The 17,776-nt window shown below is 41.9% G+C and overlaps 2 protein-coding genes across 2 annotated transcripts; both read left to right on the top strand.

Moving 5' to 3' along the window:
* Positions 1–3: 3 nt before the first annotated feature.
* Positions 4–7,279, top strand: cct4 (chaperonin containing TCP1, subunit 4 (delta)). The gene is made up of 13 exons (XM_083764886.1): positions 4–285; positions 1,180–1,232; positions 1,314–1,403; positions 1,748–1,856; positions 2,175–2,439; positions 3,459–3,591; positions 3,875–4,014; positions 4,241–4,337; positions 4,611–4,721; positions 5,037–5,167; positions 5,275–5,509; positions 6,337–6,450; positions 7,107–7,279. The coding sequence occupies exons 1-13, from the start codon at positions 171–173 to the stop codon at positions 7,122–7,124; spliced, it is 1,611 nt and encodes a 536-aa protein (XP_083621012.1). The 5' UTR covers positions 4–170; the 3' UTR covers positions 7,125–7,279.
* A 1,748-nt stretch (positions 7,280–9,027) lies between these two features.
* Positions 9,028–17,467, top strand: LOC310858584 (cellular tumor antigen p53-like). Its single transcript, XM_083764763.1, has 11 exons — positions 9,028–9,228; positions 11,906–12,057; positions 12,363–12,417; positions 12,918–13,112; positions 14,263–14,437; positions 15,126–15,238; positions 15,872–15,981; positions 16,130–16,254; positions 16,339–16,421; positions 16,577–16,650; positions 17,259–17,467. The coding sequence occupies exons 2-11, from the start codon at positions 11,912–11,914 to the stop codon at positions 17,350–17,352; spliced, it is 1,170 nt and encodes a 389-aa protein (XP_083620889.1). The 5' UTR covers positions 9,028–9,228; positions 11,906–11,911; the 3' UTR covers positions 17,353–17,467.
* Positions 17,468–17,776: the final 309 nt, after the last annotated feature.

Here is a 17,776-nt window from a genome sequence, read left to right as displayed (position 1 = left end):
AGTCGCAGCCGGTGGCTCTGGAAGGTTCTAGTTGAAGCAGGAGCACGTCAATACATCTGAACCCATCCTTAGCCCAAAAGGAACCCATCGACACCGGCGCTCATCTAGTCCTCATCCGAAGTATTTTCTTTACAATTTACCACGAAAATTAAGTAAGGATACCTGAAGTGATGGCGACGACAAGAATCCTGAGCGGAGGCAATCTGGGCAAAAACAAAGGAGGGGCGTATGTGGACCGCGACAAGCCGGCGCAGATTAGATTCAGTAATATATCTGCTGGAAAAGGTAAAGATTCTAATGAGGCATTTCGCAGGCTTTATTTCTAAACGTGTGTGTGTGTGCGCGTGTCCCTTACTTGCGCGTGTGTGTTCACGACCAGTTTCTACGACGGCTCTTTTCCCTGTATCATCCATCACAAGGATGCTATACGGTAGCCTGGCCCAGGCTGGGCTGCTTCAGCTTCATGCACTGTCTTCAACAATGCACATGACTCAACATAATAAGAGTATGAAGTTCATGTACTGCTAGAACTGAATTTAACCAATGCTCCGTCGGACCTAGCCCAAACATTTAGACTCTCGAGGTTTTTTTCGATTCTGACGAATCGGAAAAAAACCTCTACGAGAGTCTAAATGTTTGGGCTACGTCGGACCATAGCATGCCTCCCGAGTCCCGCCCCAACCTAAATCCGATTCCTAATGCATTGCCTATTCTCTGATTAATTGAATATGAACAATCCCAATGGAAACAAGCTATAGGCTTTCTTGAGTTTTAAATCACCTTAGCAGATACACACCCCAACCTTAGCCTTGCAAAAGTTCACCCAGAATTTTGCCACAGTTTCACTTGCCGAGTTAATAGATCTGTTCCTTTCTGCAAGCGACACCATCAGAAGACAAGGTAGCTTTGGTCCATAGCTCTAATGCGTATTAGAGCTATGGACCAGAGCTAAAGACAAGGTATAATGTACGTTAGGCTTTACACTCAATACACTGCCATTCTTTATTACAAAAGTCATGATAACAACGCTGTCAAACCGATGAGCACGCTACTGATGGCTGATGTCTTGGTTGCTGTGATTTGTAATTTCATCAGACGGTGTCTATGAATTTGTACTGTATGGACATGGTGTGCTCTGCAGAAAATATAAATACTGACTGAATTATTTGTTTTTTACAGCTGTCGCAGATGCCATCAGAACCAGCCTCGGACCCAAGGGCATGGATAAGATGGTAAATGGAAATGGTCTTTGTTTTGGTTCTTTTAACAGATTCATTTCATGCATGTGTCTAAACTGGATGTAAATGTTTCAGATCCAGGATGGGAAGGGTGATGTGACCATTACCAACGATGGTGCCACTATCCTGAAACAGATGCAAGTGCTCCACCCTGCAGCAAAAATGGTATATTGTTCTTTGAAACATTAAGTGGCAAGTGCTGTAATGTGATGGTAATCATGGTAATGTGATGAATATCAAAGTTATTTTTTCTTTTATTGTCTAAAGATGAGTCAGGTTTTCTTTTATGTAGGACATTATTATAGTGAGTGGCAGGTCAAAATGTATAAACTTTGAAACTATTGCCCTGAAATGTAGTTGCGGAACAACATGTGATAAGTCTCATCTGTTACTCTAAGCAGGTTTAAAATAAATACTGAACATTTTGGACCAAAAATTGCGACCACTCCCCGGTAAGATTACTCACCAATACTGTGAGGATGCTAATGTGTCAGGGTGTGTGTTTTTAGCTCGTTGAGTTGTCCAAAGCCCAGGACATTGAGGCTGGTGATGGCACAACCTCTGTGGTGGTGATCGCTGGAGCTCTGCTTGATGCCTGTTCCAAACTACTCCAGAAGGGTATGTACTGTATGGGCCGATTCATACTCCTAGAGCTGAAAAAACTCGATTCGGTTCTGTAAAGACTACCATGTGACATCATTCGGGGGGGGGGGGGGGGGCAGGAACCGTCCTAAGCTTTGGTGCTTTGGTGCCACTGAAATTTTGTGACGAGCCAAAATCATTTCGGCACTATATCAGTATTTCTAAAAAGAATCACTCGAGATTGCGTTGAATAAATGTATTGCCCCACAACATACTTTTTGGGCAGCAACCAGTCAGACTGATTTTGTGCCCATCGCAGCTTGTAAATGAGTGTTCTGTTCATCCCTCGGTCAGGTATCCATCCAACTACTATCTCAGAGTCCTTCCAGAAAGCCGTGGACAAGGCTGTGGAGATTCTGACCGACATGAGCACACCAGTGCTGCTCAGTGACCGTGAGACACTGCTCAACAGCGCCACCACCTCTCTGTGCTCCAAGGTGGTGTCCCAGTATTCCAGCCTGCTGGCGCCCATGAGTGTGGATGCCGTGATGAGGGTTATCGACCCCGCCACGGCGACTGGCGTAGACCTTCATGACATCCGCATTGTCAAGAAGCTCGGGTAAACCATCAAATCGTTATCAATTTGTAAAATAAAAAATGGAATCATGGAAACGACTGAATTTGAGCAAGACTTTAGCACATTTTGGGAACATTTGGGCAAGTGGCTGTTTTTTGTACAAAACTAACTTGGAATGGATTCAGAATCATGAAAAACCCATAATTTTATGCTACTTAAAGCATAAGGAAAGTTTGACAGTTTGGCCTTATACAGGATGTTAATGGGAGGGTCAGAAGAAACCCCTATAAAAAGAAATACAAATGCAAATACAAAAGAAGCATGTCGGCTGCTGGACTATTTGATCAAAGTCCGAACAAAAAGTAAGCAAGGAAAACAAGGTTATGCATGAAATGGTAATCAAGGATCATAGGTAAACCAAGAACCATCATCAGTCTAACAGTAGAATATCCCAAAAATATATACTTCACATGACTTGGCATTCTGAACCACATTCTTGGGTGGTAAGGTTTGTAATGCACCTCAGTCTCTGGACTGTCAGATTTAAGTCAGATTTATCCTTCGTCGTGCCATGGTGTTGCTCACTGAAAATGGCTGATCTAGAAGTTCACGTATTGCAATGTGTGAGCAGCATTACGCATGCCTACAGTATTTCATTAGACTCATTACCACAGCACCTAGCACAGATAGATTGTTGATGACTGAATTCACCTGGCTGATCTGATCACTTGCCAATTACTGAGTGGACAGTCAGTCCTAGAGATAAATCAGTATATTTTATTGTCACATCACAGTATAAAGATGTGGGAGAAATTCAGCTTTCAGGAACATTGGGGGAGGAGAGAGGAATGGAGGAGGAAACAAATCATCAAAGATAATTGTACATTTATAAAAGTAGCAGGTATGTACATGATACATACCTACAGGTTAGAGGTTTTTTTTAAAGCAGGTGCCGTACATGAGGTAGGTAGAGCATTATAATTATTTTTAGTGGACACGGTCATCCACATATCTTATTGTTTTTTTGGTGCTAACTGCTAACCCAGTACTTTTGTGTGCAGTGGGACCATTGACGACTGTGAGCTGATTGATGGTTTGGTGCTGACACAGAAGGTGGTCAACACTGGTGTTTCCCGTGTGGAGAAGGCAAAGATCGGCCTGATCCAGTTCTGCCTGTCCCCTCCCAAAACGGATGTGAGTTACCAACTAATACGCTTTAATTTTAGGCTGTATTATTTGTGATGATGGACTACTTATGCATTTGTTACCTCTATGAACGTAGTGGTGCTAAACCTGGTCTCTTGTAGTCCTCAACTGTTTGACATGTTGTAGATATAGTTGCTTAATGCACTAATGTGAAGTAATACAGTTTGACTGATAGTATTTGTCAGCAGTTCTAGTGTCTCTCTTTATCAGATAAAACAACATTGTGGCCTTTTTCTTCCCTTGAACTCTGTGTTTTCCCACTGGTGTCCAGATGGACAACCAGATTGTAGTGTCAGACTATGCCCAGATGGACCGTGTGCTGAGAGAAGAGCGTGCCTACATCCTCAACCTGATCAAACAGATTAAGAAGGCAGGCTGCAATGTCCTGCTCATCCAGAAATCTATCCTCAGGTAACCCTATTTGAATTTCTATTTTTGATGGCCATATATGATTCATGATAAGAATTTAGTGAATGTTGAAAGTGTCATACAGTCAAGTCAACACTGAATGATCCACACAAACTAAATGTATTGGTCAGGAGCAGAGATAAAAGACATCATGTGTCATTTTGACCTGGTTAACAATGGTAAAGAAGTTTTCAAAGACTTTATATTGATACCAAACCTTATCCTACAGAGATGCTATGAGTGATCTGGCTCTGCATTTCCTCAACAAAATGAAGATCATGGTCATCAAGGAAATTGAGAGGGAAGAAATTGAATTCATCTGCAAGGTAAAATCCTAACTTCCTAATCCTAATCAGTCTTGTGACAATGTGGTTTTATTTCACAGCCGCCTCCTAACTGTAGCCATGTTTTATTCCGCTGTGCTGGTTAAATATACACACTGTAGTGACTGAATCTGACAGTACTAATGTTCCTGAACTGCTTAAGTTATGTTGGATTTTATTACATTTTCTGCATTAAAACAAATCATTTGAATTGAACCTTTCTCATAGTGTATGAATGAAGTGACTGACTCTCTCTCTCCTGTCCCCTGTTTTTAGACAATTGGTACCAAGCCCATTGCCCATATTGACCATTTCACACCAGAGATGTTGGGCACAGCTGAGTTGGTAGAAGAGGTCAATCTGGACGGCTCTGGCAAGCTGGTCAAGGTATGCAGCGGCTGTAGCTTTATTCTCAAAGTGCTCATGCTAATCCTATGCATAGTATGGAATAACACTTGAGATGGTTAGTTGTAATGCAAAATTGCGAGCGAGGAACCTGGATGTGAAAACATGATACTCTACCCTATTCTGGCTAGCACTGCTAACTACCCTCTATCGCCACCCTGTGGCAGACTGGCAGTCAACTTGTTCATTGGCCAATGTCTTTTTATATTCAATAGTAATAACAGTTTACAGTAAGTACAAATTTATACCCATATCCAGTACCATGTTGGTTGACTTCCTGATGTGTTGTCTGTGCAGATCACAGGCGTTGCCAATCCTGGTAAGACTGTGAGCATTGTGGTGCGCGGCTCCAACAAGCTGGTGATTGAGGAGGCTGAGCGCTCCATCCACGATGCACTGTGTGTCATTCGCTGCCTGGTCAAGAAGAGGTATGTTTCCCAAACATCTCCTTTCTGGGTTAGCTACGAACTGCCAGAAGACATCTCCGATGTTTGATTCAACCCTTCCTTCAATCTGCTCCCCGTCTGTCCCTCAGGGCTCTTATCGCCGGTGGTGGGGCCCCAGAGATCGAGCTGGCGCTGCGGCTGGCAGAGTACTCCCGCACCCTGGCAGGCATGGAGGCATACTGTGTGCGTGCCTACGCCGACGCACTGGAGGTGATCCCCTCCACGCTGGCAGAGAACGCTGGGCTGAATCCCATTTCCACTGTGACTGAGCTCCGCAACAGGCACGCCCAGGGGGAGATCAATGCTGGCATCAATGTCCGCAAGGTGGGTTGGCTGCATCGCTGTTCATCAAATATGAGGTTACTTTTTCGTTCATGCTAAGTTGAACAGTTCAAGGGTTATAGACATATGCGAAGAGAAGAAAGGTACAAAAGTTACTGTGTAGTGAAAGGTGAAAAGCCTTAGCCTTCATTAAACATTTTAATCCTGTTGTCTGAATATCTATCAATTAGGGATGCACCGAAAAGGAAATTCTTGGCCGAAACCGAATATAGGAAACAGTTGGCCGAAAACCTAATGGCCGTATATGATTAATATTATATATCTTTTTTCCTATAGCATTGCTGTCATGGCTGCACCTTAAAGCTACCTGATTATGGCAAAAGACATGATTATAGCCAAACTTAACTAAATAATAATCACTTATGGGTCCATAAAACTTTTGAATGCATTAATTGCATACACTATTCAGCGAATTTTCGCCGGAAAAACAATGTTGACATTTTTGGCCGAATATTTTCTGCGGCTGAATATTCGGTGCATCACTACTATCCATCCATCTTTCCATCATCCATGAATGAATTGAGTTTTATTTAGTTGTTGTACAGAGTTTGTCACAACAAACGGCACAAAAGTCATTTGGACCGAAAAGGTGTAGTGCTGTAGTCTGAACTTTATAATGCCTACCCTTTTAACCATATATTATGCATAAAACTGGCAAAACATCGATGCAAATACAAAAGTTTAGAAGTTTTCCCACATGCCCCCACATTATTAGTCATTCCGTGTCCCTTTTTTGTTTGTTTTCATTCAATGAAAATCCATATCTCTTGAAGGATATGTGTAATGAACTCCTTTGTGTTGTCTCACAGGGCGGTATCTCTAACATCCTGGAGGAGCTGGTAGTTCAGCCTCTGCTTGTGTCCCTCAGTTGTCTGACTCTGTCCACTGAGACGGTTCGCAGCATCCTCAAGATTGATGATGTGGTAAGAGACCCCTACCACCTAAAACTGATCTAAAAGTACCGTATATTCATTGTAAACCATAATGCGCACTAAAGTAACAGACAATGGAACGTTGTGGAAACTTCAGGAAAGCATGTTTCTTTTTTTATCTTCACTTAAGAGTCCTATCTTCGTCAGTGCCTTACCCCTTATGCCTAAACGTCTTTGTGTTCTTTTTACTATTTTGAAAACCATTTTAAAATTGTTCAACTAGCTGAGTAAAAAAGGCAAAGAAGTTTATGGAGTTAAGTTTAAGGCACGTACAAAAAATCGGGACCTAAGTATCCAGGCAATCGGATCTCCATCTACTGATTCATCTGTGGAAATCTAAATTCCAGGATTGCATTGGTTTTGTGATACTGTTACTCTTCAAATTGTTGCCACAAAGTTTTAGTCCATTCATTGAATTTAGATGTCACTAGACGTATCAGTAGGCAAAGATATCTGCTCACCTGGTGAGACCTTTATTTATTATGTCCTTATGTCCTCCTATCATATTGCATTTCCATGTACAAGTTCCAAACATGTTATCTATCACTAAAGGTGATGGATAACATTCTTACACAACTGTAAGAATGTTCTTACAGAACTGTAGTGTAATTTTGTACTGAAAAGCTGCTTTCTGTCCTTTCTTGCAGGTGAACACTCGGAATTAAGAAGTTCTGTTTTCATCCAGGTCTGTCGTTATGGCTGTTGGCACCACAAAGGATCATTGGACCGTGTTTGCTTAGATCTGTCTGTTCGGATGTCCTCTGTAGTTGTTACGTTGCATAATTTAATAAAAAAATCCTGTTTTCTTTTTGACACTCCAGCTCCTTCCTGCGTGATTTTCTTATGAGCTGCACCTGAATAATAGCCCCTACACACTGTAAGACTTTTATAGTTGTCGGGGAGTCGTCAGATCGTTATGTATTTCACACTACTGTCATATCTTTGTGGCTTTCACACTAAACTAAACGATTGATCGCCGACTAGGTATCTCACACTGCAAGAGTACCAAGATGCCATCCAGACCTGACATTTGTTTTTTTATTTCAATTCATTTTGACGTCTCACATACTTGCAGGATCCCATGGGGCCATGATACATGCGCGAGACCGACGTGACGTCTCTCTCTCTGCCCGAGCACATACATAGAATACAACACAGTGCGAAATATAGAGCAGACGGGACACAATAACTTTTTTCATTAAATAATTCTGTTTCTCTGCGTCTCTCTCTCTCTGTATGTGTGCGTGCACATACACGGCGCAGGTGGTAAAATGTTTGCTGCAGCGTAGAACTGGAACGCAGCTAATATACCGGTACTCCTGATGGCTTGAAATTCTGTCACCTATCTGAAAATGTATCTTCTGTTTTAAAGAGCTGGAGACATAGGAAGACCCCTGTTACTGGACAAACATCACAGCAATGAGTTGTATCAGAATATAGTTATTTAACCTTTAAACAAAAAACTTTAATGTAGCATGGCTCCAGACCATAGACCCCTCCCAGACTGAAAAAACATTCTTCTTTCCTTCCTCGATCTGGTTGGGGAAACTTTGACTACTGCTGAAAGTTGGGATAACAATGACCTACAGTATATGCATGTGTAGCCCCCAGCCAAGACCCAGCCCACAACAGCCCTGCCAATCGGGCTCAGCCCTATTGGCACGGTATTTTGCGCGTTGGTCTGGTGAATGGCAGCCCCGGGTTCAATCCCCGCTTCCGTGTAATGCCACATGCAAAGTTTAAATTTTTTCATTCTGCTTTAAGGAGCATATGGCGGGTCGAACTAGGAGCTTGTCAAGGTTCTGAATGCATTGCAAGCATTTGTGTTGCACAAAAAACCAGAGGCATGTTCATGCCAAATTTCACGCTTGTATCACCAAGCGAACAACCGTTCCAATGATCATCTATATTTCACGATTTTTGTGTGCGTGTGTACATCTGTAATCCACGTAACCCGAGAACCGTTCGCCCCACCGACTTCAAATTCGACACACACGTTCCACACACCCACAGGGAGTGCAGTGCCCTGTCTCGAGTCGGCCGCACCCACGGTTGTCCAGAACCGCCACAACATTTTTTTTTTTTTTGGTGGCCATCTTGAAAAATGACCCATTTTGGAATTTGCTTTGGCTCGGTTAAAAAAGTTAAAGAGGTGACCCAGAGGCATGTTCATGCCAAATTTCACGCTTGTATCACCGAGTGAAAGGTTCTCTCACAATATGGCTGTTAGCCGCTGTACTATTATCCTCAGTGTTGCGACAGTATTGAGTTCACACGTTCCCTTCTCACTACTGCCACCATCTGGCGGAGGCGGGTTAGAAGTTTCAGTTTGCATCATATGTCTATGGTTTGCGTCATCGCTCAAAATCTGCGCTCAGCAGAGAGCAACCAGGCTAAAGCAGCCAGGCAAGGAGGAAGAGCCATATTATAGACAGAGTTACGCAAACTCATGGGGCGACTCTTCTAGGCTCGCGCTAGTGCGAACATGAACCATGGCTGTTTTATGCCCCTTCAACTCTTTATGGCTCTGGCAGGAGGCATCGCTGGTGACGTCATGCCCCCCTCCCCCATTGAAGAGTTTTTCGCACGGAAAGGAAATCCCCCCGCCCCCACACAAACGAAACAACAACGTGCTCGATCGCTGCTGCTAAACACAAATACAAAATATTGTGTTATTTGGGCTTTTCTCTCCATCAATCCGTCAAATCCATCCAATGCGAATGCGATTCACTGCCATCAATACGTTTACCAGGACACGAGGCACACTAGGTTTGTTTTATTTCCTTCTTTTTTCAAACTATAACGTAAAACACGAACTTTTCGTCCGATAAAAAAAGTTTGTTCCTGGTTAAGCTTGGGCTAAAGGACGGTAGAAGAAGAGCTAATGTAGCTAATTAGTTAGCGTCGTTGCGTGCTATATTTTGCGTTATTAACGTCAACAGTGGTTATTATCATGGCAATGCGACTTTATTTGCATACCCATTTGTGCCTGAATTTAACTGTTTTCCTCAATGAGTTCCTCAATCAGTGAAGTTCGGATACAGAGTCACGGGAAGCACTTAATCCTACAGAATATTTCAGCTCGATTCGACATGTTACATCGATTAATTGAATTGTATTAACAGTTCGCAGAATTACAGTACATACATTTCAAGCACAACTCAATACAAAGACTTAACGGTGAGTGGACGACCCAATAAATAAAGCATTACACTTGTGTAGTGTCCAGCCACTTGTATTGCATAGAGTACCAGGATGTTATACACAGGTGGGTCATATGTGATTAAGTGGTGGTGATTACATGCAATGTGACTTAGTCAGGCAGTGCCATTAGGGAGCAGAATAATCTCCAGGCATTGTCTATTGTCTGAATGGCAGGGTAGTCTACCCCTAGCCATTCTAATGTGTTATGTTTGAACAGTTATATATTTTTGTGTGTAGAAGAAAAAAAATGTTTGAAAAATCTGAACAGTTATATTTCTAAGAAAAAGCCTTGAAAAGAAATGTCATTTTGAGTTATTGTGCTAAGTATATTTGAATATTGTACATTTCTGTATGGTGATGGTTATCATCCAAGAAGGGGAGGGATGTAGTGTCCAGCCACTTGTATTGCATAGAGTACCAGGATGTTATACTGTACACAGGTGGGTCATATGTGATTAAGTGGTGGTGATTACATGCAATGTGACTGTGAGTTGATTCAGTATACCGAACGAGTAAAGACTACAAGGCAGCTCTGTGTCCGTTGTGTTTCAATACTTATATGTGAATCTACAACACTACAACTTGTTTACAAGAGGGTCCACCACAATTCATCAAAACATTTAGAGATGTACAAATAGACACTAATATATATATACCCGTAGTCAAAGAACAGAACAGGAATTCATCATAAAGGAGGTAAAAAGCGAAAAGAAAGGTATACAGTGAGGGGAAAAGGGGGTGGGGGGATTCCGATTTTACGGGGGCCAGTTTCGAATTTCAGCCGTCCATAGGTGCCCTTTGAGAGCGGTTTTGAAGGAGTCAAGGGATTCGCTAGACCCATATGTGCCCTCTCCCTACGCTCATTCTGTAGCTCCGAGATTCTGTAGCTCATCTCGGAGCTACAGAATCAAGGTTCAAGGTGTTTTATTGTCACGACATAGATGTACAGGTACAGCATTGTGAAAAACTTTCGTTGGGTGATGCTCCACAATACACATAAGTAAAAATTTAAAATAACAATACTAAGTATAACATTTGAAAAGTTTTAAAACGTTTTAAAGGACTCAGGTCAGTATACAAGGCCGTAAGCCCTCAGCGTAGTGCTGAGGGAACATACTGGGGCTAGGGATTCGCATGTCTTAATAACTGTTGGAAGGTCGTTCCACATTTTGGGGGCATAGGAGCGAAAATAATTTAGTCCCTTGTTTGTGCCGAATCTGGGTTGCACATGGTTTGTTGCACATGGGTATCTTGGTGGTGTATCGAATCTTGTGGACCAGACCCATTGCAAGATGCTGTACTCTGTCGTCGACCCTAAGCCATTCCAGCCTGTCAAAGTGGGCAGGGGCGAGGGGGGTGAGGCCAAGTAGGAGCCTGGCCAGGCAGTTTGTTTTGGGAAGTCTGGAGTCTTGTTTTAAGGGCCTTTGAGGTGCTGTGGTAGTGTACCAAGAGGTGCATGCATAGTCGAAGAAACCTTGTACCATTGTTCTAAATTGTACACATATGGATATGGAATAGTTGGACTGTTCGACAATATGAAACAGAACTAGCCTTGCAGTCAGTATATTTGTGTATTTATGCAGAATTATCATTCTGCATAATGAGTGTTTTTACTTCAGTATATTTTGATACCAATACTTTTGTACTTACTCAAATATATAATACATTTTACTTGTAACAGTAATTCTACATGGTGGTATTCATACTTTTACTCAAGTAGAAAATGTGAGTACTTCTTCCACCACTGTATGTCTGCAGACTGCACCCATTTTTGAGGGGCTCCTGTATTCAGCTATAGTGTAGATAGATCTGTCCGCAAACATTAAATGCCATTGACAATGAATGGAGAAATTATGTCATATATATATATATGACGAGAAAATCGTCTATTTTTGTCCTAAGATTAAATTCCCATTGAGAATGAATGGAGAATTTTGTCATGTCTGTGCAAATCAGCATTTTTGTTAAATTCCCATTGACAATGAATGGAGAATTTACGTCATGTGTGTGTCTGAGCAAATCAACATGTTACGTCATGATGATCATTGACGTACGATCATAAGCGCGCCCCTAACTTCACATGGGTGTGATTTTTAACTCTACGGTCTGTACTCTACTCTACCAGATGTGATTCTCTCAGTCAAATACAGAGTATGCTAACCGGTGGTTCTTCTGCTTCTGTTCCGATCACTTCAACCCTGCATCTCACCGGGCTGCTCTTTCTGTTGTCTCCTCGATCCAGTGAGCGATGGAGGGAATGGAAGGACCTGGATTTGACCCTTTCTCTCTCAGTCAAGAGTTCAACTTGAGCCAGGAGATTCGAGAGATCAGCATGAGACACGATCAAGAGTTTAGCATGAGAACGGATCATTTTAATGCCATGTGTGAAATTTAGTAAGTGATTTATTAAAAGCCATTTAAAAAAGTATTGACAGATTGGAGAGATTAACTGCCTATGAAAACATCACTACTTTTTCATCAGAGAATATTACAAATTATTCCTAATTGTATTTGTTATCACATTAATACATTTGTATAGCACCTTTCGTATATGCAGCTATCAAGCTTCGTCTGACATTGAATAGAGCTTGGTTTACAGTTATATGCCTAAGGCAGATGGTGATTTATGGAATAATATCAAGCTAGAAAGAATTACTTTGTATATTGAAATATAATGTGTCTTTTTACACGGCGTTTAGCTTGCTTCCCACTGAGGAACCAAGCATGGGGCATGAGTCTGCTGTGGATGAGCAGGTAAACTATAACTTATGTTGACGCTATCATATATGATCATATCATAATTGATCACAAAGTGCTCACCCTTTATATCTATATTTGAAATCTGAACCTTCTTTATGTAGATGTAAGGGCTGTAAATTCAGTCTAGGCCTGTCAGATATCTTTTATAATCATAATTGGACACATTATTATTTTTGCACAATTGTTTTCATTTTGAAAAATGTTCATATATATATTCCAAAATGGTGGAAATGGCAGATCTGACACGTTTCTTTTGCAGTTTTTATTTAACAAAATGCTTAAATGTGGCCTATATTGGCATAGTCCATTATTTCTTTTCGGTCATTGTGGCAAAATGGCATGGTGCCGATATGACGAATAACCGAAATGACTGATCATTTAGGTTATTTGTCATATCGGCCATGCCATTTTTGTTTACAAAGCCAAACAGAATTGTTGAGAACGGACAGATTAATATGAAGCTTCCTTCTGAGTCACTTTGCCTTCCCTCACAGCTCATAACGGACCCCACTATGACAGACGGCTTCTACGGAAGTTTGCTCAATGAATTACCTCTCCAAGAGTTGTCCAACGTGGACAACCTGACTCCCCCGGCCTCCACCGTGCCGACAACAACCGACTACCCCGGGGAATACGGATTCCAACTCCGCTTCCAGCAGTCAGGCACTGCCAAGTCAGTTACCTCCACTGTGAGTACCCTCACTCAGTCACGCGGAGGCATTGTTGAACACCACACACCACATTACAACTCATTGTTCTTTCTTTCCCGTGTCTCTCTCCACTCTACTGTCGATAAAATAGAAATGTCCTGCGAATTATCTTAAAAACAGATAATAATGACTTACCAGTTACCACCTGAGCCATTCTTGATCCACTGCTAGTAAACCCTTTAGGGAGACAAAGATTTAGCTGGGGATCCCAGTGTTGAAGCATCAATCACTCTGCCATTCAGTAACTATGTACCACCAATACCATACTGTACATCCAATACTCTCCTCTCTGGACGAGTTGCTTTCCTTTATACCACTCTGTTTACAGAAATGTTTAAGTTGCCTCCCATTTATTGAATTTACCGTTAAAAATATTTGAATATTCATATCAAAGGAATTCCACTAGATGACCATAGGGGTTTGTGCCTTTAAATCAGTATGACATTGTGGCATAATGCGTTTATTTGACAAATGTAAAATCAACGTACCTTGGCGACGAATTATAGTAAAAATGTTCATGCCCCATCGTGGCATTCATGTGGAATCTTACTCATTGTGACGATAAGCTAAGGTTCGGATGTCTCGCTTTGTTTGAACAGCCAATAGCAGGGAGATTTCCATGGTGACTCAGTGATCAATGTGTGCTGCAATTGGTCAGCTGAGTTACAAGTTAGAAGGCTGTGCCCCGCCCCCCCTTGCCACTCGTTTTCACTACTCTGGCTTCACAGCCTGGTTGCAAAGCCCTGCTCTGACATGACGGGGCATGTTCCCTTACCTTCTTCCCCAGCACAGACGGGGTTAAAAAATGGACGCTAGCAAGGTATGGCGCGATGTTTTTGACTTTAATGAATTTAACGAAATTGGGTTTCATTCTCTACATAATTTTGAAATTGGGTTATTGAAATTAACTATTTGATAAACTGAATAATTGATTATAAGTCAGAAATGTAAACTGCACGAGGTACAGGCATTGATTAAGACTAAAAGGATAACACAAAAAGGTCCTGGGGATTGTTTCCATTGTGGTCCTAATCAAGTCTGTATATTTTATATTGGTTCTTAGAATATAGTTCAGAACTTCAGACAACAACGATGAGCAGAAATCATCTCTTTTTGTTTTTTGTTTTAGTACTCTGCCCAGTTGAATAAGCTGTTCTGCCGGATGGAGAAGACATGCCCAATAGAGGTGCTGGTGATGCAGGAACCACCTCAAGGTGCCATTCTCAGAGCCACTGCCGTCTATAAGAAGACGGAGCACGTTGCAGATGTGGTCCGCCGCTGTCCACACCATCAGAGTGAAGACGGTAAGAAAATAACCTGGGAGAGTGACCATTAAGTGTGTTCAAAATGCGTATATTTAAGGTCACATTTCAGCACAGGCTGTTTGCTTGTAGCTTAGTATTTCAGGCCACAAAATGTTGCCATATAATATGAAGTAAGTGAATGTCATATCTATAAAAAAAAATCAGTCCAGTCTGAAGCGAGTGGTGCAACCCCCTATTGGTACTCAGTCTAAACATCGGGACATCGGGACAAAGGGATATAGGTTAGGACATAGGGACATTGCTGTTCCTTGGAGTGGTTGTACCACTCAAAAAACTGAGATCCGGGCACACTTAATAGTTAAAAAGACAACTTTATTGAACCGACATGTTTCGACCATACGGTCTTCATCAGGGCGCAAAGTGAATGTCATAATTTCCATTAGCATTAACATGGAAATGAGATTGATTATCAATTTCCCTGTTTGATAATCTCTTGGCTTGGTTTCTGTTTGGCAAACAAAACCAACTTGCGTTTTGGTTACTTGGTAACCAGAATCTCATTCAACGGTATGTCAACGGCCGACTCAAGCCTCAAATTTTATATTCTCTGTAGTATCATGAGTTGTTAGCTAAACAATCAATTCTTGTCGGCACTGTCGTTTTTTGGATGTATACATTTAATTAAGCTTCACTTCCAACGTCTCCCTCCCTCTCTTTACTTGCCTAGATGTGGCGCATCGGAGCCACTTGGTCCGGGTTGAGGGCAGTCAGAGGGCCAGCTACTTGGAGGACCCCTGCACCAAGAGGCACAGTGTGACCGTCCCCTACGAGTCCCCACAGGTAGGATCTCCATGCTCCTACCCCCTTGGGAGAGCCCATGGGGGCCTCCTTCTGGACAACTGACAATATTCAATGTTAATGTTTTTTTTGTTGTTGTTTTTTGTTCCCTCATTTATGTAGTAGTACTGGGTCTATTAGTTGAAAGTCGTCTTGGGAAAAAGGCCTCTTCATGTAATATGAATGTCCCGATATTTATAGAATTTATCACTGTGGTCCACATTATGGTACAGATTTAATTATAGAATATACAGGGAAATGGATATGTTTACAGGGGTCAATGTTTATTGTTCATGTAATGTATATTAACCACTTTCAATATGCTACAAAATATTCTACAAAAGATACATAAGATGCATTCTTAATAATAATTCCAGCTTATTATAACATAATACAATTTTGGTCTGCATTTGCAAACACGATAGTGTATACCCTATGTTGTGTGCTTCAAGGATGAAAGAGGAAGAAGGAAGAAGTGATGATGACAAGCATATGAGTTTTACTTCTGGAAGTATTTATTTAGAAATCGGTAGGGAAAGGTCATCTGTACTAAACGCTGTTTGATTCTCATGGTTTTCCACGGGTGGTTCATGCAGACTTTACTTTTTACTGACACCTATGTCGTTGTGGTTTCAGCTTGGCTCCGAGGTCACCACTGTCCTCTTGAACTTCATGTGCCTCAGTTCTTGCATGGGGGGGATGAACCGCCGACCCATCCTGACCATCCTCACCCTTGAGACAGCTGAGTAAGTCTTTCATTCTTCTGCTGTTTGAGGACTGTATTCGCACGGAGGCCATTTTGCTCTTTGTTTTCACCTTTTACATCTCCCTTCATCTGATTGAATTCTTGTTGGATCTTGTGGTTGTTCATGGGCTCTCTTTATTCCATCCTAGTTTTCAGGTTTTGGGGCGCATGTGTTTTGAGGTGCGTGTTTGTGCCTGTCCAGGCAGAGACCGCAAGACAGAGGAGGAAAACACCAACAAGGCAGAGAAAGGTGTTAAAGCAACCAAGAAAAGAAGTAAGTATTAAGTCATTGCAATGCTTCGACTTTCTGCCTGTGTATAAACGTCTCCTCCCTAACCTGATTCACTCTCTCACTCAGAGAGTGTGGCTGTTGCCCACACATCGTCAAAGAAGATGACACCTGCCTCCAGTGCTGATGAAGAGGAGGTGTTTGTCTTACAAGTGAGTGACTATATAACTACATAATAGGGGTGGGTGATTGCATACATTGACATCAACCCTCTCCGTAATCACCGCTAGGGTACCGAATATGTCGATATGACAAAAGGAAACATAATTGCCATGGCGATTTTCTCTCCCTGTGATCTCTCCCTCAGGTACGTGGACACAGGCGTTACGAAATGTTGAAAGAACTCAATGAAGCATTGGATGCAGCAGACAGAGAGAAAAGGTAAGCTGACCATTCCAAAACATTGCCAAAACGCTGGCTTCTAAATTATAAGCAAACCCCCAAATGCAATTCTTTGTGTTCAAGAGTCAGTAGCATTACAAAGAACCAAAAAATCTACCACTTCCATACAGAATGGGATGAAGACTTTTCCCCCCACTATTTCCTGTTCCACGTGTTTCTTATATGCAACGCCAGTGCCGCTATTGCAAAGCTCCCTCAGGTACATTTATTTGGGGTGTCATGTTGAGCTGGTCACTTATTATGCCCAGGACTTGTCCACACATCTTCATAATTGGCTACCGGTACATCCGTAAGAGGCCCAGGACGTATGGACACATCTTTAGATCCTTCATGATAAAAAACGCAACCGCTAAAGCCGTTGGCTAGGCAATGCCTTGTTCATCCGTCCCGGAGCCGTTTAGCTGCCTTCTGCCAGGATCCCCTGGTGTATTCCATCTGATCGTTGTGGCAAAATTAAATTTAAGACATGGACAAAAGATGACTGTAGTTATTGCAATTTGCAATTTCTTTGGAAATGATTCTAACACAAGGTTGATTTTCCTTGTGTCATGTTTTATAAAACATTTTAATTTGTTTTCCTTCTTCAGTATGTCCAAGAAGAAAGCGTCTGTGAAACAAGAGGCACCGTTGCCATCCAGAGGGAAGCGCCTTGTCAGAAGTGAAATAAGTGACACTGATTAAATTAGCTTTAAACCTAATTTATGCATGTCTGTGTCACTAGTTGATGAGTTACACAATTATGTTGAACCATAAATTAGGCATCATGCATCACTTATTTTCTTTTCTTTTTTACATGTAGTTTTTTTGGTAGGCTGTTTGGGCATTGTATGCCAGGATGAGCTCATGGAACTCTTGCCCATTGGTCAGGTAAAGGTCACGTCCTAGTCCTATGTTCAGTTTCAGTTGACTGAAAAATAAAGTGTTTTTCTACAATCACCGAGCTTGATCATTCATGGTTGTCCAGAGTAGACAACTGTGCAAAATGTATGTGTGCTTTTTTGAGTATATTATATGTACACTTTGTAAGCTTATGCTTGTGCAGTGGTTCTCAACGTGGGGTCTGGGGATCACCAGGAGTCATTGATGGTGTTGGAGGGAGTCCCAA

This window comes from Protomyctophum parallelum, assembly GCF_964188405.1.
Source record: "Protomyctophum parallelum genome assembly, chromosome: 5".
Lineage (NCBI taxonomy): Eukaryota > Metazoa > Chordata > Actinopteri > Myctophiformes > Myctophidae > Protomyctophum > Protomyctophum parallelum.
Note: the sequence above shows the minus strand (reverse complement) of the source record. Positions and strands in the feature narration are given on the sequence as shown.

Excerpts from the sequence above, each read along its gene's own strand:
- cct4 (XM_083764886.1), top strand. The coding sequence starts at position 171 with ATGGCGACGACAAGAATCCTGAGCGGAGGCAATCTGGGCAAAAACAAA. Across the intron at positions 1,404-1,747 it reads TCCACCCTGCAGCAAAAATG|CTCGTTGAGTTGTCCAAAGC; the intron begins GTATATTGTTCT and ends GTGTGTTTTTAG. Across the intron at positions 4,722-5,036 it reads GCTCTGGCAAGCTGGTCAAG|ATCACAGGCGTTGCCAATCC; the intron begins GTATGCAGCGGC and ends TTGTCTGTGCAG.
- LOC310858584 (XM_083764763.1), top strand. The coding sequence starts at position 11,912 with ATGGAGGGAATGGAAGGACCTGGATTTGACCCTTTCTCTCTCAGTCAA. Across the intron at positions 13,113-14,262 it reads CCAAGTCAGTTACCTCCACT|TACTCTGCCCAGTTGAATAA; the intron begins GTGAGTACCCTC and ends TTTTTGTTTTAG. Across the intron at positions 15,982-16,129 it reads CTCACCCTTGAGACAGCTGA|TTTTCAGGTTTTGGGGCGCA; the intron begins GTAAGTCTTTCA and ends ATTCCATCCTAG.